Below are 20409 nucleotides of genomic sequence, written 5' to 3'. Positions count from 1 at the left end.
ATTATAAGTCAGCCTGTCGCACCCTGGAGGCTCAAGAGGTTGCTGCAGCTCTGATTTATACATTAACACTGTTTCAGTTAGGTGCTCAGCTCTCAGCACCGTGTTAGCTCATTAGATAGAAAAGCAGGAGAGGTTTCACTTTTGTCTTTTTTTGAAAGTGTTGGGCTCAACTTAGCTTAATCCACCTCACAACTAGCGCACAACCGCTCAGCTCTGTGTTTCCATGACTGCAGCCAAGCGCTCACAATGTATGTGGCAAGGGCTTATGTCACCTGGTACAATGGCAGAGGCCGGGCCCATTATTTCCTTTTCCCCACTGTTTGCTTTATAGCCGTAAAAGAATGGAGGGATTGATGTGTTCACTGCTAGCCAGTTTCCTTACCCACGCAGCTGTGCACAAATTTATAGTGTGAAAATTCTTGGCTGGCCTCCACCGAGGTGGAGAGTAGTTTGTCAGGGTATAGTTTCTGTCTGGGGAAACATACACAGACAGTTTTGAATTATACTAAGCACTTGTTAATGAAATGAAGCGTAAAAGAGGGTCCATAATATTTGAATTGTTGAATCGAAGGCATTTGTAACAGATGCTGCTACACGCAGCCAGCTTCACTTGGCAATGTCACTCCTTATTTCTCAATGCCATCATTCATCTTTATTGCGTATGTTTCCTTTCTTTTCTTTTTTTTTTATTGTTATATTTTTATTAGGCGTGATGCTTGGTATCCTTAATTCTCTGGCATTACATGTGTTATGTTGAATTGCAATATCATGGGTTTTTTTTGTTTGTTTGTTTGTTTCTTTTAATTTGTCTAGTAGCTCCTCAAGTTGCATTGTCCACTGCCCCTTCTGTCCACGTTGCAAACAGCAAGCGAGGTAGGAGCTCTGGAATTCCCACATTGTCCCCACCCAATCCCAGATGACACCCAAAGCCTTCTTCCTGTATGAACTGATGTTTCTGTTAACCTGTGAGCTACCCCCCCCGCCAACCCTCCCCAACCCTTGTGACACTACCCCAGTGCTAGAGCACTCTGTATCCGTATCTCCAGCTCAGAGCTAGACTGATGGCTTTCACTGGACGACTCATTCATCTATGGAATCGTATTCTAAACACTATAAAAGTCCCTTGGAATCATTTCTTTTTTCACTGAAAATAAAGTGGGTGTTTGAGGCCACAACTATTTTGGGGGGGAACATGTACCTGAGACTTTTTATTCCCTGTGCGCGCCGTGCATGATTTATAACCTTAGCCTATTTCTAGAAAGGAGAGATTATTTGTCTTCTGAGAGTATGCCTGCAAGAGGGAGGCATCTAACGTAGAGGACCTTAGCTTACATTTGGATAAGACTTGCTGATTTAGGTGAAAGGTAGTGTGAACTGGACTTGCTGTACCTTCGTTTCCGAGACGTGCCGAGTTTATTAGTGTCTGGACAGAGAGAACTGACCTCAATACAGATTCTTAATAAACACAATCCCTTGGACGAAAGCCTCCTGCACTAACCACTTTATCGTGGAGCTGTGAGTGGGCATTCTGTCCAAGCAGCTGCCAGTGTGGCTTAAGGGTCACATCTGTCTGTGCTGTGACACATGGTGTCAGTGGTCACTCGGAGTGATGGGCTGATCCTCACTGGAACAGAGCTGGGGCCGGACACGCCCCATCCTGCAAGCCTTAGGGCAGGACTGCCAGTGAGTATCATGGATTGTAGCAGCTTCGACTCAATATAGCTTTATCTAATTAAGCATGACTGCATAGTAGGCAATGTCACTTTCCCACCCAGCTGCAATTCACCACACACTCACTTGCCTCGCTGATTGCTTGTTGAAAACTCAGTTGGGTCGGACTAAAAAACAACTAAAGAAATGTTTGTTGGATGAATTAAGGGTTTTAAAGATAAGTAATACATCAGTCATTGCAAAGGGTTTTAAAAGAAAACACAAAGGTTTCATCTCATCCTCTCTTCAGACCAGATAACCGCTGACATTAAGACTTACACAAAAACCTCTAAATTCCCTCACACGCCATTCTCAGCGGCTGAGACATCCATTTCATTCATGGTTTGACCTGCCTCATGCTGCGCGGTGCTCCTGATGTGATCGTGTCTCTGTGCTGTCATTTCAGAGCCTTTGTCGCCTCGTGCTGTGGTGTGCTTGAAGTGATGTGACCTCTCTACTAACGCCGTGGTGTTTTATGTGAAACTTCTGTTTTTTTCTAACTCTGGCCATGCCCATGCGAGACTAATCACGACCAACCTTACCTGTCATTCCCCCCAACATCTTCTCCTCAAACCATCTCCATTTTTAACCTCGCATGCCACGGAGCCTCCATCAGACTTGCTAACCCCACCGCCGTAGCACTCGCTGCAAAAGCAACAATTCCAACGCTCTCGCCCGCGTCTCTTTCTCCTTCTTTTCTCTCCTCCTCCCCTCTCCTCACTTCACACTTGCTCTCTCTTTGCAAGACTGCGAATGCTTCGGCCACTCCAACCGATGCAGCTATATCGAGCTGCTAAACACCGTCATTTGCGTGAGCTGTAAGCACAACACTAGGGGCCAGCACTGCCAGCTATGCAAGCTGGGCTACTACCGCAATGCCTCAGCAGAACTGGACGATGAAAATGTGTGCATAGGTCAGTCCCCCATCCGGGCCCCTTCACCACCACCACGCTTTCACACTCTCTTCACCTCACCTCCTGTCTCTGACTCCTCATTAGAGAAATTGTCAGTTTCATCCCCAACACGTCATCACTCATACACTCTCCTGTTTCCATGTCCAGTCATCTTCCTCTTTTGCTTCTTCTGCTTTCACACAAGGTTGTTGCTCATAAATCTCCTTGTTAGCCTGGGTGTTAGCAGGTGATGCTTAAGGGAGTCTTTAGCATCATATTAAAATTAGCAGTTTACCATTTATTAAATATACCTTTATTTTTACCTACTAGCTCTCATATATTGTGTTTTATTGTAATCTCTTGCTGCTAGCTAGGTTTTATTTGAAAGGTGTATATTGAAGCCAAAATGATCCTATTCTCAAGGTTTAGCATGTGGGCGAGGTGAGAAAACTATAATTTGAGGAATAAATGTCCTCCTGAATAGCTGCATGGTGATTAGAAATTGGTTAGTGTGAAATGGTCACAACAGCTACATCTGAAACGTTAGCAGGTTTGTGCCTTGTCACAATTTTCTGTACAAATTCTGTCATTAAGGAGAAACAGTTCAAATGTTAGGATATAGCTGAGTTAGATAAGAAAACTGAGAGCACTGTTATGTCTTTATGTTTATTATTAAGGTACAGACAGAAGCATGTTGCCTTAGCTTAGGACATTATAGATTAAGGATAACATTTAGTCGTGCTTTGTCCAAAGGTAACCTTCGAAACCTTGTATGACATGACATATAGACCACAAAGTGTTGAGTGACCCCTCATTTTTTAATATTTTGCTTCCCAGGAGTCAGATTTTCTTATGTTTAAAGTGGTCTTGAGCAATAGTGAGCAAAACGCAGGAGTGTTTTTTTTGTTAAGCCACTTAACACATGTGAATCACTCAAAGGCACCTAACCTACGGGATGAATCACTGTTGTGTCCAACATTACAGACAAATGGGAAAGAACCAAATTTAAATTGTGTTTTAGGCACTTTCTTAGTAGATGCCAGTTGTGGAATCTACAAAAAAATAAAATAAAATGCCAAGGACAACATAATTTAACAGATATCAAATAGTATTTTTGCACCAACAGGTAGATTCTCAAAGAGCTATTAGCTAAAAGCTTGGCATGTCTGTGCATCATGTGTACCCTTATAAAATCTTAGGAAAGCAGGACAATATAAGAAGCGGCAGAACTTACAAAAAAACTATTAGCAGCAGATGATCAGTATCTGAAAGTCATGTCCTTAGGAAATAAGAAACAATTCCAGCAAACACCTGACACAGGACCTGAGAGATAGATTTGGCTCTTTAGTTGATCTGCTGATGACCAAACCCGCAACTTGTCTTAGTGGAAAAGTGGCTGTCAACAAGTCATTATCAAGCAAGGTAAATAATAAGGGGGGAGCTGAGGTTCTGCCAAATTATACAAGAACTGGACGGAAAATCAGTGGCTACAGGTTGGATGCAGTCTTGAATCCAAATTAAAAATTTTGGACATCATCAATATGTATGAAGGAGGCCAGGAGTGTGGTACAAAATTGAATGTCTACAGCCATCTGTGAACATGGTAGAAGCTCTGTCGTGGTTTGGAGCTGCATTTCAGCCAGTGGTGTTTGGGATCTTGAAAAAATTGCAGAAAAGTTCCAGCAGATTTTGATCCATCATGCAATAGCATCTGGAAAGAAAGAATTTCCAGCATGACAATGATCCCAAACACACTGACAGCATGCCTGGATAGAAAAAGCACGCAGTGGGAGGCTATCAGTCATGGATTGGCCTCCCCGGACGTCAACATTATTGAAGCAGCGTGGGATCATCTTGACAGAGAAGGAAATAGAAGTTAGCAAACTTCCAAAGAAGAGCTTTGAATTTCCTTCAGGAAGTCTGGAGAACTATTGCTGAACAGAGTTCAGGCTGTGTTGAAGAATAAAGATGGTTATACCATATACTCATTCCCATGTATGATTACATGTTTGAATAATCACTGCACCTATTCTCCATTTTCCTAGCAAAATATTAAAAAAATTTGGAGGTGACTTGTGACTTTCGCACAGTACTGTAGGCTACATAAAATTGGTGGTGGAACTTACAAGCAAATGTATTCAGTATTGCCAAAATACTTGCTGGTGAAGCAAATGCCACCTTTATGGTTATGTCTGAGGTAAAAGGCCATTTCCACTTGGTGTTCCTGTTATTTTGTTCATGACTTTTACGCAGGCATTCATAAAATGCATTATCTACTTTGTCTATGTGTAAAAATTGCGTTTCCTACGGTTCCTAGGGCAGTATCTCGGTTCCCCGTTGAATTTTTTAGCTAGCACATGTAGTGTGAATTCACAGCGCTCAGTGCCAGGTGCATTTGTGAGTCCTGAGGGGGGATTCTGACAAGCAACAAGAGTTCTGAGAGAAATGTTGCAGCGAAGTCACACCACCAGTCAGAGGTGCCACACAAGTGCATATGTCATATACATGAAATGGCCTCAGGAGCAGCAGCTGAAACCTGTCACAAGGCATTAAAAGTCGCCGAGGCGTTACTGCGTGCCAAACTCGCCGTCACCCTGCCTCTCTCTCGCTGACCCCCCACTTTGTCACTTGCTGTCACCTCTCTCCTCTTGCCTGACCCTTGGATGTCACTCAGGCGCAGCCGCATGCAGCCAGCACAGACACAGAAGGTGCAATGTGATGGTCAGGGACTGTCAAAATAAGTGTCACTTTGACTGCAGAGTGTTCCAGGTGCTCTGAAAAGTGGGAAGGTCAGTTGAGTGTGAGGCACTAGAGACTGGGCGTGTTGCTTTCATGAAGCGCTTTATGTTCAAATTGCAGCCAGAGCACCGCTGTCTTCTGTTTGTAATAGGCAATTAAAGATGAAGCCAAATTCTTATCAAAGGATAACAATAAGTCTACAGAGCCATTTAAAAATTAGAGGGAATTAAAGAACATATTACTACAATGCCCATTTCAATGTACTCTCTCATTCCTCTGGAACATTCAGTCTTTATCTTTGTTTCATATCATTATCCATCTCTACCTTCTCATCACATTTCCTGTCTTCTCTTGCCATCTTTTGCTACCTCTACCTGTTTGAATGACTCAGATTTTGGAAGAGCATGTTCAGATAGGCTCACTTTGTCCATCTAAAAAGAAAAAATCAAAGCTACTGATAGTGCTTTGCATATCTGCTCATTGCACGCTGTGTTCTTTAAAACAGCCAAATTAATGCTATATTAATTACAAGTATGTTGTAATGAATAGAAAATGTTCATGTATCTAGAGCCAGCTTCATTCTCACTCATTCTGTCTCCATTACAGTTGAAATGGTAGCATTTTTCCCTGTATGAGTCTTTAAATCTATTCCCATTCTTTTACCAGTTATAATAATCAAGCACCTTCTTAAGCTAGAGCTCGAGGACCGCAGACCACGCTGTGAAAATCCTAGACTTGTGCTGGGAAGTCAAAGCACTACCCTTTTTTTCTCCAGCCTGTGTGTGTATGTGTGTTTTGTTTTTCCAGAATGTAATTGTAATCCCTATGGCTCAGTCAATGATCGCTGTAATGGCACAGGATTTTGTATATGTAAGGAGGGCACTACAGGGCCTAAGTGTCAGGAGTGTCTGCCCGGCTATTTGTGGGACAATGGCTGCAAATGTAAGTAGAACCGTAACCCTCCCCGTGCAGCTCCTGACTGTTCTCCCCCTCAGCTGTGTCTTTCTCTTCTATTCTCTCTCTGATGTCTTTTCTCTCTGCGTGATTCCTGAAGCTTTGGCTGGAAGAAAAAGAAACAAAAAAAAAACACTGCACACGTGCAAGACTGCCCAGCTGCCTTGACAAACACAGAGCTAACACATAACACCACCTAACCCGATATATACGAAGCCATTCCTTTCATAGCCTGTACCTGCATTTCACACTCGCTGTGGCTGCATTACCAGCGTTGAATCAGCAGGCGCCGTTTATGGCTCAAATAGAGAGAAAGCAGTGGAATGACGGGATGCATGCTGCTCGGTAACTCAGTTATTCAGGCGTGTCGCACACCAGCAACACAACAGCTGAGTCAATATTGACTGCTTGACAGGCTGCCTGTGATCTGTTTGAGTAGCCATCACCCCTTCACAGTCCACAACAGGACAATGTCATCCAACATCAACATTTTCTTTTAAAGGGGAATGCAGGTCGTTTTGAGTTCCAGCCCATTTATTACTGTCTACACTTTATATTTCCCCTGCTCATTTTGCAGTGCATGCCCTATGTATTTTTTTTTTTTCAAATGTCACCAATTTTTCATAGTTTCCTTCAAGTCAAATCTCAGTGACAAACCTGCAAGAGGTAGACAAAATAGAGTAAACACTTCAGGATGATGGATTTTAACTCTCTGACAAAGAACTTTAAAGACTGAAAACATCATTGCTAACACTGTTTATGCTCCAGGCACGCATTACTAGGCCTCTTTGGATCTATCTGACTAGTCGAGCGCTGGTTTAAAAAGGCTCGCGTCAATTTTTTTTGTCAGAACAGGTGATAATTGCTTCTAATTGGCGCTCACCCACCGCGACCCATCTTTGTATCAAGTTACCTCAGATTAATAGGCCTTTTCAACACGACAGTGACATCTATTTGCCCGCCTCCTGCAGCTCAACATTAATCTCTGTCCCGACTAACAAAGGCGTCCTAAACGAGGCACTTCAATAGAGTACGAGGACGTGATTTTGAGATTAAACAGCGACTCCACACTTTTATTACATCCTACAGAAAAGCCAAAAAAAGGGAAAATTTTAATTTAAAGAATTAATTTTTGGTAGTGTAATTTATTCTAGCTTTCTTTTTTAGACAAGTTTGATCGCTAGATATTAATTCTGTGAATTACATTGCCACTGTTTGCTTCAGGTTTCAACATCATTCTCGTGTATCCGAAATATTTGGACTAGGATTGGCTGATGTCTGAGTTTTACTGACTGGAGAGAAAAATATAAGAAACTATAGTTTCACTATTTTAGAAAGTTTAAGTGTCAATCTCTGAATATATATCATTCTAAAACATTAAAGTGCAGGGAAAAAAAACATTTATGACCTGAAGCTGATTCCTGTGCTTCTTCATGTGGATATTAAGTGATCATCGGCATAAGTAGAGTGTAATCTCGTGTTATCAATTAGTGAATTTATTGGGAAACACCCAATAAATAAACAGTGTAAACTTTGTGAAAAAACAAAAGAAGGTATATCATTGTGAACATGTTTAAAACACATGGCTTAATATTCACATTACAACAACAGTTACCTCAAGGTGCTTCATATTGTAAAGTAAAGACCCTACAATATTGTTAGAGTAACTGAAACAGCACAGAGAAAAATCGATTCCATATAAGGAAAAGTATCACTTTTTTCACAACAGCAAACTCAACATGCAAGGCAGGCAATGTGCGCTCAGTATGTTCTGTTTTATCTGTGGTGCTGTGGACGGAGATGAGATTGGTTAAAGTAAAGGGCTTCACCGAAGGAGCCACTTACAGCACTCGTCACGACTTTCTGAGATGCACTAAGTTTCACGATTTCATTATGCGAACTGTATCAATACAACACGAGCAGATAGAAGCGTTTCCCATTGAGTATACAGCGAATTAGCGACACCCCCGCTGCTTATACTGTGTTTGTTAGCGTCCAACTTAAGAAAACGAATGCTTTAAAGTCTGCTGCATTGTGATTTAAATTCAGTGTAAAATGAGTCACTTGCTTTTTTTAGTAGTTCTCGACACAGAAAGACATTCATTAAAATTCGCTGTTTTTTGTGACTGTACTAATATATTCTGTGTGTACAGCGCAAAGGCACTGTCAGCATGAAAAAATCTGCTTCAAACAAAAGGTGAGAGACAGGCGTCCTAGCATGACCTGCAACGTGAGGCGCACAACCCGAACCTAATGATGTACCGAGAACGCTGAGTGGTACAAAAGCAGAAAAAAGCAATTAACGTGAAAATGTTTAAAACGGCGAAAGAATGTTTTTCGTAGAGAGGCGGCGCCAAGGTAAACAGATGGGAAGCCACACACAGCGGGAGTGAGCACGGAGCAGATCAGTTTGTATTTGTCAGATGAAGCAGTGATCAGAAAATCCACAAACATTACTGTTTGAAGTGTTTGTATGCTCTCAAAACTTCAAACTCTATATCCAAGAGGTCTGAGTAATACTTCACTTAAAAAGCTGCTAAAGTTAAAGATCCGCTCCAGACACGATGAAAGGTATAATACTGGGATTTGCATAGTAATGTGGGTCTGAAAAGAAGTTCAATTACATCTACACCTTCTCCCTGATTAAAATAGTAACACAAAAAAATCCAGAATGTCTTAACATGTAAATATTTTTTGGTCTTTAAGATTTAACTACTTGGTATAAAATTTCTCCTACATCACTCAAACAACAGCTCAGAGACATTCTCATCACATGAATTTGAAGACAGTCTCCGAAAAGGTCAAATATCTCAATGTTTTCAGCACAAACATACTTTGATTGCTTTAATATCTTTTGCCTACAAATAAAAGGCAAAGAGGTTCCTTTGTATTGAGGTTGTAATTTACTGCTTGTGCACTGACTTTTCTACATTGATCAAAGTATTGGTGGCATTTCAAAGAATGCAACATCCAAAGAAGGGGGATCTTTTAGCTGTAAATGTCATAGAGGCTGTATTAGTATGCTCATATCGAGAAAAAGAATAGCATAGTATTGCTATATTCCTGACTACAGATTTTTTCCCCTAGAGATTGATTTTTCTTCTTCTTCTTTTTTGGGTTGTTTGTTTGTTTGTTTGTTTGTTTGTTTGTTTGTTTGTTTGTTTGTTTGTTTGTTTGTTTGTTTGTTTGTTTGTTTGTTTGTTTGTTTGTTTGTTTGTTTGTTTGTTTGGTCACTGAAAAAAATTCCAGGCTCTGCTGCTCTGGCAGTAACACAAATGTGAAGTTTTTCACTGGAGTTTGATTCATCGCCCCAACAACAAATGAGCCACAAAAGCACCCATAGCAGTGCTTTCACTTCACAAAATGTCCTCTAAAGTAGGAAAGAGAACGAGAAACCCCCAGAATAATGTCAGTCCAAAACCACTGAGTGATTCTATGGCTGAAATGGGAAAACTCGACCTTCTTCTGCATCCCCGCTGCTGCTGCAGGAGTTCTGTGCGTTGACGAGACGCTGTCTGCATGCAGAGCGGGGGAAAAAATGCAATTAAAACTTAAATCTCTCGTCAAACACATCACTTTCCCAGACAGGCGCACCTAGTTCAGCGGCCCCTTCTCTAAATATTATCACTCATATCAAAAGCAAACACAACAAATCTTGTCTTTTACTGCCTGTGCCGGCTCTGTTTATGTGCAGTAATGCAAAATGGTTAATGTGAGAAAATGAAATCAGATAAAGGTGCGGGACAAGAAGTTCCTACTTCTGCTGTGTTTTCAATCTTACAACACTGAACGTGATCGTTCTTGTTTGTCATTATTTTTTTTATATCTTGATGATTTTATTGATCTTTTGTCCTTTTTTTGTTTTTTTTTAAGTCATCACTATCTATTTGTCTTTATAGTCCCTTCAGCTGATGAATCACTCTGCTTCCAGGGAATAGCCATGACCTAAAATTTCCTTTAGAATGAACTAAAATTTCCTTTGAACAGAAAGATTCTTAAAATTATTTTAATGGGATTATTCTGAAAATAAGAAAAAAAAACACTTAGCAACCACCAGTCACTATGGAGAAATTTGTGGTTGCTGGAGGTTGGTGGTAGTTGCTGTAAAAAACCCCATTCAGGCATGCCTCCCCCTCTGTACCCAGCTGGTTGCTAGGCAACAATATGTATTTGTCAGCCTGTTGGTGAGGGAGGTTGCTGGCTGTCGCAAATCAGTCACAAAGAGGTATACAGTGCTGCACTTCTATATGATATTTTCAGTTTTGGATTCAATTTTTCAATCACAACAACAGTCGCCTCAAAGCGCTTTATATTGTAAGGTAGAATCTACAATAATGCATCCAGAGAAAAAAACAACAATCCAATCACATGACCCCCTATGAGCAAGCACTTTGGCGACAGTGGGAAGGAAAAACTCCCTTTTAACAGGAAGAAACCTCCAGAAGAACCAGGCTCAGGAAGGGGTGGGGCCATCTGCCGCAACCGGTTGGGGTGAGAGAAGGAAGACATGAGACAGGATAAAGACAAGCTGTGGAAGAGAGCCAGAGATTAATAACAAGTACAATTCAATGCAGAGAGGTCTATTAACACATGAGTGAGAAAGGTGTCTGCAAACACTTGCCAGCTTCTTGCTAAGCAGTCTTTCTGCTGTCCTCCTTTCCATTCACCCCCAGCTGGCAGCTGCAGATGACTTCCCATCCTTGAGCCTGGGAATGTTTCCTTCCCACTGTCACCTTGCTCATGGGCGATCATCTGATTTTGGGGGCTTTCTCTATATGGTGATAGGGTCTTTTCCTTACAATATAAAGCACCTTGAGGTAACTGCTGTTGTGATTTGAAGCTATAAAAATACAACTGAATTACACTGAATTGAAACAGTGAAATCAGAGACTATTTGTCTTAGTAAGTAAACGCTGTATGTTTTCAAACATGTTGATTGGAGCAGGGATACACATTTTTCCAATGGGGGTCACTGACTAGTCTAAAGTCCAGTGTGACTGAAGCCTAACCTATCAACAACCAATCAAATTGCTGAAAATGTAGTTTTTACCTCAAATTTAGACAAATTAATCGAATCTCACCTTCAAAATGTTCCAAGCTTTAATCAACAAGTTAGGAAGTGGTTGTCTGTAAGTATGGATTACTTTCCTGAACATAGACTAAATCCGACGTTGCTTATATCAAATAGCAAGTCTGATTTGGCCTTAAAGATGTGCCTTTTTAAAGACGTGATCATATCTTATCAGACTAGGATAGTTTGAGATTTTTAGTCCAAAAAAGTGGGCATTCACAACCGTGTCCGACGTCTTTTTTCCAATTATTTTTCTAATCAATTTAGAGCACATTCTGAATAAAAGCCAGTCTGAATATTCTTAGAAATTCACGTTATCATTCTATTGTGACAGCAAGGAAGGATAAGATAGACGAGACGAAAGGTTATTGTCTAATTAAAGGAGTCTCTCCTGTGTACTGATCATATCAAGGCCTCATGATTCTTTAATTAATACATTTGATCGCTCTTCCTTGTCATCTCGAGGAGACAATCTAATTACCAAGTTTAGCCGCTGCCTCATCACAGAGAGCAATCAAAGTGAACAAAGGCTTTCCATAGAGTCTGTTTTGCAGTCTCATATTGACTCATTACTGTAGTTTCTCCTGAGTGGTTGAGGTGGTCATGCAATTGATATGTCAGATGAAAAAAACAAAACAGGGGGAACAAAGATAGAGTTCAGATGTCTTATTTGGATGTAGTTGTGCATGGTAATTGGTGAGCTGTGGCCTGGAGCGAAACTTACTGAGCCAAACAGCAGCTCTCTTTTCTCCCACGAAACACAAATAGGATTCGCACAGTCAATGTTTCTTAACAAGGCTCCCATCAAAGCTCTATTTGGCTATTCCTGTGAGACAGCATGCATCCAATCCTGATTATTAGGAGAGAGGTCTTATATTTGTTTGTGATATTTATGTCCCATAGAGTTCATAGATTGCTCACCGCATTGTTTTCCACTCCTATAAAGGACTGAAATGGGCAGAAGTGGCCCCTGTGTTTATCAGTGTTTATTTGTCTCTGTTGGTTTATTAGTTTGTGCAGCGCAGCTTTGTTTGCCTCCAGCTTGTTTGACAGCTTGCCTCCGCTGGGAATAGAGTGGCCTCGGTGTCCCAGCTCTAAATATACACCAATTTTCACCTGACGTTCAGTTTGTCTAAAGTCAGTGGTGTTTGGGGAAAGCCTCGCAGGCTTTGAGGAAAGTGTGGATTTCTGTGCTGTAACGTAGCTGATTTGATGGGGCTTGAATAAGGTTTTGGTATTAAACAAATAGACGCGTCTTTTTAGATGCTGAAAAAATGTCCTGAAATCTGAAATTTGGTGTTATTTAAAGATTAGAGGCTGTAAAGTTAAACTGATGGGGAATATATGAAATGTTTCAGAGTCATTTAAGTAATAATGATGAAAAAAGACTGTGAAATTAATTTCGAGTGGCATTATACTCTTTAAGAGGTGATTAAAAGATAAAGCCAGTGTTCACCACCTTTTAATTACATGTGTATATATTCATTAGACTTTAATAGCACTTGTATAGCGCCTAAGATTAATCTCAGCCTCTGTGTACAGTACATCTTTACCACAGCTCGAAGCAACAACATTACACAACATTTTCGCTGTCTTACAAACGTGTTTTGTTCAAATTTTACATCACATTTAATTATTTTCCTATATAAAATAGTCAATTTCATTTAATACTTTAATTTAATTTTATAATTTTACTAGATTTAATTATTAGATATGACATATAATCTATATTTCATGCATTTTACAATCCAAAATGTGCCAAATGTTGAAGCAATACTTGAACATGTTGGAAAATATGCTTATTTGATTTCTTGAGTTTATTAAGAGATCTAAGCCTCTGCACATTAAATAGATCAAAACCAGGCTGTGCCAGCTAATCTGAATGTGCTCAAAGGTTTCAAAGACAAAGAGCATTGCCCACCAGCACCCATGAAACTTACTTATTAAGGGGTGATGTTACAACTTAAAATTATTATGCATTTCAGTTGTTATAGAAGCCATTTCCCTAAAACTACACGCTTTGCCAGTGTGGGGTCATGTAGTGTCAGGATTTGGTACATGCAAATGTAGATGGAGGCCATTGTGAGAGATGTTTAGTGTCTGAGTGGCCATAGTGGAAGAAATCTGACTCTTTTGCTTGAGTCGACCCACAATTCATTAAGGGAAGTTATGTTGCCCTACTTCATTTAGTACGCAGTTAGCTTAAAAACTATTTGGTTGCACAGATTGTCAGTAGTTTCTCTTATGCAAAGACTTGAGGGGATGTTGATGAGTTAGTGATTAATTCAGCAGTGTACTGATTGTAAATTCTGTTAGGTTGCTTTTAGACTTGTTTTTGTTGTCAAGAACAGTGATGAGTTTTAGCCGTGCAGTAGCCACCAGCACAGCAGCTAGCATGGTTCTCAAAATGCTTAATACGGCAGCGTTCCCGTATAAAACAAGAACTTAAATGTGGGTTAGATATGTGAGGCTATAAAGACCAAGCCCCTCATGAGGAATGCAGTTTCATATAGGTACACTGTTGTAGATCACGCTAGCTACATGGAAGATTAATGGTTTTAGGCTACCGAATCTAACTACATTTACTTTACTGTAATTTAATGGCAGCATGTGTTGGTGTATAGATTATGGGCAAATAACCACCCATGAAATTATAGACTACACAATTAGGACAGTATAACCCAATTCCCAGTCTTTGGGCTAAGCCTTGTCTCCATATTTACTGTACTGTAACTATCAAGACCATAAATAAGCATATTTTCAAATTTAAGATTTCATAGACATCAAAAATGGAATAAAATGTGGCAACGCTTTACTTGAAGAACACTTTTTGTCAGTCTTTGATTCCATAATTGGCCATCTTTAAAGCTTCTGCTGTGATGTTTGATAATGGGAGCTAATGAGAAGAGAATCTCCTTCATGCACCAGAACACACTTCAAGTAAAGTGTCACCCAAACACGTGTTTGTGTGTTAAATTCTCACACGTCTTTCCTGTCTTTACATTGCTTCCACCGCAGCCCGGGTGTGTGACAACGAACTCCTGCGCTGCCAAAATGGTGGGACGTGTATCAGCAACGTCCGCTGCAACTGTCCAACGGGCTATACGGGTTTGCTGTGTGAGAAGCGCCGCTGCGAGTCAGAGCTGGGAGGCTGTGGGGGCCCAGATTCAGGCCAGGCTCACCTGACACCTCCATCCACCTCCAGGCTGCTGCTGCTCCTGCTGCTAGGCTCGGTTCTGCTGAGAGGGGTCTCCTGCTGGCCCGCTGTGCTCTAAAGTGACCCATTACCTGGTGGGAGTCGCACACTTCCCACCTTCTCCACCTTAACCCAAGCTCATCCCCCTCCCCTTTCAGATAATCAACAACCATTTAAAAAAGAACAACCATGAGCTTTCTGGACTGTAATGTTCTGAGCTTCTCCGCCTCCAGACTCAATGGACACTCGCACTGACAATAAAGGGAATGTGCCAGTCAAATGAGTGCAGAAGCTTTTCATTTAATTTCAAAGAATATATAGAAATAATTAAAAAGAAAAACTATACTTCTAAAAAAAAATACAGATATTATTAGAAATATGAGTAACTGAGGGTTTGCCTAACAAAAGTAAAATGAGCAGAGAATGGTGAGTCCCACCCCGACCCCTACCCTACCTCTCTCCCTCCCCCCAAAAGCCATACCAGGTACAGTACACGAGCCCCCTTCGATTTTGAGAGGAGATAACTAAAGATGACAGACTCGTTCACTTCTTCTCATATTGCCACGGCAACAACAGCTGCGACCAATCAGCTCTCGCACAAGCCGACGGTGGCCGCCGACCCCTTTGGGATGCTTCTGTGCGTTGTTAATGTTGGCTGGACTGATGCCGAAGAAAAAAAAACAAACAACAACAACAAAAAAAAGCAAACTTGTCCCCGCTGAATGGCAAAGACTGGCCTCAGAAACAAACCCGTTACACTTCAGCGTGATAACAAACAGAAAGAGGTGAAAAACCCCAGGACGCATTCTTTGCTGTCAGTGCATTGTGGATAGAAGGAAATCTGTCCGGACTGCCACATTGTGACACAAAACCTTGCCCACGTTGATCCCTCTCTGTCTCTATCTTTCTGTCTCTCCTTCGAGCTCGGCCTCATCCTCTCGTTCATCCCCCTCCCTTCCCTCCGATCCTAGTTCCACCCCCAGACGCCGCCACTGACCTGTGCTTTCGTGAACGTTACTCTGTAAAACCCTTGTTGGTTGAAAGATTTTTTTGTCCAATGTTAGTGATGCACATGTAAGAATCCCCCGTCCCATCCCTCGTCCCCCTTTCCTCTCTTCCGAAAAGATACTCCAGTGAAGCTGTCTGATTCTTTTTCTATCTTAGAGCCACCACTCTCCCTACTGTCATGGTCAGGGGATAGTATTCACCTGAGCAGACGAGAAGTGCATAGAAAACCATCAGTGTATTTGCAAGTTCTTTTCTCGACAGATCAAACAAAACAACAAAAAAACAACAAAAAAAGAGAGTCATGTAGTCCTTTTGTATCTTTGCCGAACTGTGATTGAAAAAAAGGCAACCTGTATCTATTTAAGTCATTCAAATGCAGAAGCAGTTGGGTTGTTTTTTCTCTCTCTTTCTCTTTTATTTTCACTTCCTTTTTCACCTTTTCTGTTTATTACTTTTCGTTGTGCAGTTGATTTTCCTTTGTATTGGCAACGTGCTGGCATCAAAGAATATCAGTTTACATATACAGTATTAATAAAGTGTAATAAAATCCCACCAAAGGACATTATAAATGTTTTGTTCTTGCTTTAACACTTGAGAATTTAAATGAATAAAAGGTTAAAAAATTAAGCCCGTGTTGATCTTTTGTTCATGCTAAGAAAGAAAAGATGCGATCGCTGTTTTTTTCCACATCATAAGAGCATCGCTGCAGAAATCATCCATTCAAATTTAGTAGCTGTTTGGAAATTGAAATAATGACAATTAACCACATTGTAGAAATATCGGCAAACAAACACAACAATTTTAGCTTTAATGACTTTATCAAAGTGACAAATGGAATATGCAAGTTTTCTTATTTTTTCGCTATAAATGATGTCTGTATATATTAAAAAGAAGGTCTTTAGAAAACACAATTTCTATTATAGCTGGAAAAATCATACTGAGACTACATTAACATTTCAATAAAATGCAGTAAAGTCATTTCAGTCCAGACTGCAAGAGAGCACAGCCTGCATAGAATAACTGTATAATAATCTGCACAGAGACATGTTTGTGTGGATGTGTACATATAGCATACATAGTAATATTGTGTAGTTCTGCTTTTTCACAAAAGCAGCTGTTCGATTAGAACCTATTCATGCACAAATGCCTTATAATCCAAAAAGATATCATGACAATAGATCATGCCTTTCACTTAAAGCTTTCATGTACTTTATAATGGCTGCTTTTATAATCCATGCATTCACAGTCTCGCACTAATCTGCCTTTTTGTAATATACAAATAAAGTCAAACTTAACCACTAGAAATATGTGTTTATGATGTCCATGAATGCATTCCCATCTTAATTAGAACTGCACACGCAGTATAAAGGGGCACGCAGCTTCTGTTACTTCTTAAAATTGCTGACACTTCAAATAAATTAATATGCGATACGTGAAGCGAAAGCCCCAAAGAGGCAAACCTGACAAAATGATAGCATAAAAGTCTGTGTATCAGCTTTTGCGATATTTCCGTGCTATTTATCTTGAATTCAATCTGGTAAAGATTTGTTTCAGTGGGCATGCATTGTCGGAGGCACCAAATTAAATATTTACAACTATCGATGTGTCCCGGAGAGCCTGTGTTCAAAGTTTATATAGTGGGTCTTGTCAGACACTCGACAGTTCATCCATAACCTAAAATATTCAAGCCATTGCTCCAGCTTTTTTTTTTTTTTTTTGCTTTCCTTTTCTTTTCCAAGTTTAACTCAAAGGGAGGAAAAGAACTTAGGGCCACTGATTGTTCTGCTAATGCATCAATAACAAAAACAACAGATACTTGCTTCCTGGCAAGTTGGCTCGTATATGCCCGATTAATTGATTCCGATTTTGCTCACAGCCACCAACTCACATCCAAATCCCAAGAATAAATTCCATTCACAACCTTTTATTCTGCAAAACGTGGTTTTATCTAGTGAAATGAAAAAGTGAAGCCTTTTATGCCTTTTTTAACTTTTACGTTCGGGTGCTGGGATTTCTTTGTGAAAATATAATAAAAAAGACACTATTTAAGCTGTGATATTTTACTTTTCCAAAGCATGAATTTTTAAAAACACTGAGCTCCTTCCAGACACAGACAAATCTAGCTCAGTTTAACACATTAGAGACAATGACGCTACCATAAAATACGCTATAGATGGCACAATATGTGACAATGAGGAAGACCATTTTAGGGAAATCTGAAAAACTGAAATAAGGCCATATGGACAATTAAAACTAATACAACTTTCCTAAAACACTTTTGTGACTCCCGGGATGCCCTGATGAATTCAGTCAAAGTCACTTGTTTGTCAAGGTCTCCTACAGCGGCCCTAATTTTAACCATGTGTTCAGCCCAGGTGTCAATGCACCATGCTGCGTGGAGAATTAAAATAGAGTTGATGTCGTTTGGGGAGAGGACTTCATCCTAGATATCTCACCTCCAGCAGCTGTTGCCTGACCCAACCATGAAGCATCGCCGAAATACCTCGAAGCGAGCCATCTACCGCCACTGGATTATCTCCCCCTGTAACGTGCTTTGTGGAAACGACTGGTAAAACGTGTTTAAAGGGGCCACGGGTGTGTTATTTTTTTTATTTCTGCCCTGTAGCAAAAACAGCGTGGAATTTATCTATGGGGAATCTGTGACTCAGCGAAGGCATTTCAGCTGCAACGGCAATAGATGTCTTTGAAAGTGCTGTAATTAGGTAGAATTCTCCTGTCATATAACATCCACTGGTGTCACTCACAGGCCACCGACGCTCAGAGGGGACGAGCCTTTTTGTCACATTTTCGAAGATAAAAAGGTGAGTGTCAAATCAAAACTTCAAGGACTTTGCAAGGTGTCTCGGTGCAACAAGGCAGACTCAAAGAAATCAGGAAGCTGGCGGCATCACTCTTTGAGATGGACTGTATTTGGTGATGTCATGTACCTACAGACAATTAAGATTTTACATTTCTCAAGGCAAAGAAATCAGATATTCTTCAGTGCCTTAGTCTCTGATCTCAACCCAGTAAAGTAAAACCAAATGCAGAGAGAGCCCCACACAAGCAGCACCTGAAGGTAGAAGTAAAGCCCAGGCCGAGCATCTCAATAGCTAACTAACAAAAGATTTTAATGTATTAAAAACGATTTATATATATATTTGAAATTACAGAAAGTGTGTCCAAGTACCTTTGATCCTCTGAAAAAAATGTATTTTCAGAAAACTTGAACTCTGACTTCTGGCCTTGCAGTCAATGTCACAGACTTTTAAACTAATCTGAGATTTTGGTATCAACTTGAAAATCCTAGGTGACTTCATCCTCAAGTTATTGCATTCACACGATTTTCAGAAAACTTGACTTCTGACCTCTGACCTTGACCTTGAGGTGTAAATCACAAAGCTTCAAACTCATCCGAGAGTTTTAGTAAACACCACACCGTTGCATTGATTACATCATAATATATATCAGTTTGAAAATCAAATCCTATGTTGTCTTTTCTTTAAAACCTCTGAAAATTGTCCAGATAATTATGCATTTAACTGTATTTCCTGTACAACCATACTACTCCTTTTAAAACAATACAGCAAACATTATAAATTTACTGGTTCTTATACAGCACTTTTCTACACTACTGGAGCACTCAATGCACTTTATACAACATGTCTGATTCACCCATGCACTTTTTTATCTAACATTTGCACATATTCACCCTCCATTGGATGCATCGGGGAGCAACTTGGGGGTTCCTTTGGCATGCAACTGGAGTAACGAAGAATCAAACTGCCAGCCTCCAAATTAGCAGATAACCTGCTCGTCCTCCCGAGCTGCAGCAAGCCATAGCTTGTAGCTTTGAACATCCATTCATAAAGTAGCATGTGGCCAGAAAAAAATGCTGTTTTCCTTTGGATTTTGGCCCAATTCTTCAGGAAAATGCATTAAATCCTAAAAGCTTTGCAATGTTTTAAAGCTAGTTGTTAACTTCTCTGCTGTTTGGAGTTGGATAAGCAGTACAGCCTACAGTCAGTTTTTAGAAATGCAAAGCTGCAAACTGCAGAGCAGTAAGACTGAACAAAACCAAAGCTGAAGGCCGAGCCAAGATAATGAGCAAAAAGTGTTGCTCAGGTCTGAGAACCTTGTATTCATTCATATTTAGACAATAATCATAGAGACTACTGCACTGTGCATGTTTCTCTAGCTAGCAGACTTCTAACAGTAAAAGAAAAAACACTGCATCGTGACATTGTTTAAGATAAAAGAATAGTACCTGCAGGCATCAACAGAAACATCACACATGTCAAACTGGTTTCTTTTCAGTGTATTTTAGCATCAGTGTCTGTACTTCAAATGTTCATTGACTGATGCTTGGAGGGCGGGTGAACACAAGCCTAAGTACACTCACATTAGGTCGGGCTGAAAAGAATTTACTTTGCCCCAGCACTATTATTCCCGCTATGGCTGTGATGTGTTTGTTTGCGCGATGATCAATGCACTTATCGAACCGCACGCAGCACTTATTGATCAGTGTTTCTTTTTTCTACAGTGTGGGTGCTGAGTGGCCGCTGCTTTTTTTCCATTGCCCGGTTTTCTCCACAGTGAGACCATTAATGGATACTAAGCTGCTACTCAGCTGGAGGCCTTTGCAGAACGGGACTGAAAGTCTTCCATACCCATATTTTCCTTTAGAAATAATTCTTTTGAACAGCTGAAAACTTTTTTTTCTTTGTCCCACATCTTTTTTTTTTATTTATTTCTGAATCACACTGGCATTAGCAGGGTAATCTCACTGCTTGGCTGACTAATGAATACTTTCAAGGCTCCATTTTTCAAAGCTACAG

At 40.4% G+C, this 20409-nt stretch overlaps 1 protein-coding gene across 6 annotated transcripts in view; it reads left to right on the top strand.

Annotated features, from left to right (window-relative positions):
• ntng1a (netrin g1a) overlaps nucleotides 1–16198 on the top strand; it is a 125760-nt gene extending 109562 nt beyond the window's left edge. For 2 of the 6 annotated variants that reach the window (XM_080305936.1, XM_026179210.2), the window contains exons 6-8: nucleotides 2457–2624; nucleotides 6150–6284; nucleotides 14386–16198. In XM_080305936.1, the coding sequence (XP_080162062.1) occupies nucleotides 2457–2624; nucleotides 6150–6284; nucleotides 14386–14642 (560 nt within the window). In that variant the 3' untranslated portion in view covers nucleotides 14643–16198. Of the gene's footprint in view, nucleotides 1–813; nucleotides 874–2456; nucleotides 2625–6149; nucleotides 6285–14385 lie in introns of all 6 variants that reach the window. The other 4 variants (XM_026179215.2, XM_026179214.2, XM_026179213.2 and 1 more) reach the window with 3 other exon arrangements.
• Nucleotides 16199–20409: the final 4211 nt, after the last annotated feature.

Source organism: Astatotilapia calliptera, chromosome 9 (genome assembly GCF_964374335.1).
Source record: "Astatotilapia calliptera chromosome 9, fAstCal68.1, whole genome shotgun sequence".
NCBI classification, from domain to species: Eukaryota; Metazoa; Chordata; class Actinopteri; order Cichliformes; family Cichlidae; genus Astatotilapia; species Astatotilapia calliptera.
The sequence above is the reverse complement of the archived record's forward strand: the minus strand, read 5'-3'. Positions and strand labels throughout refer to the sequence as shown.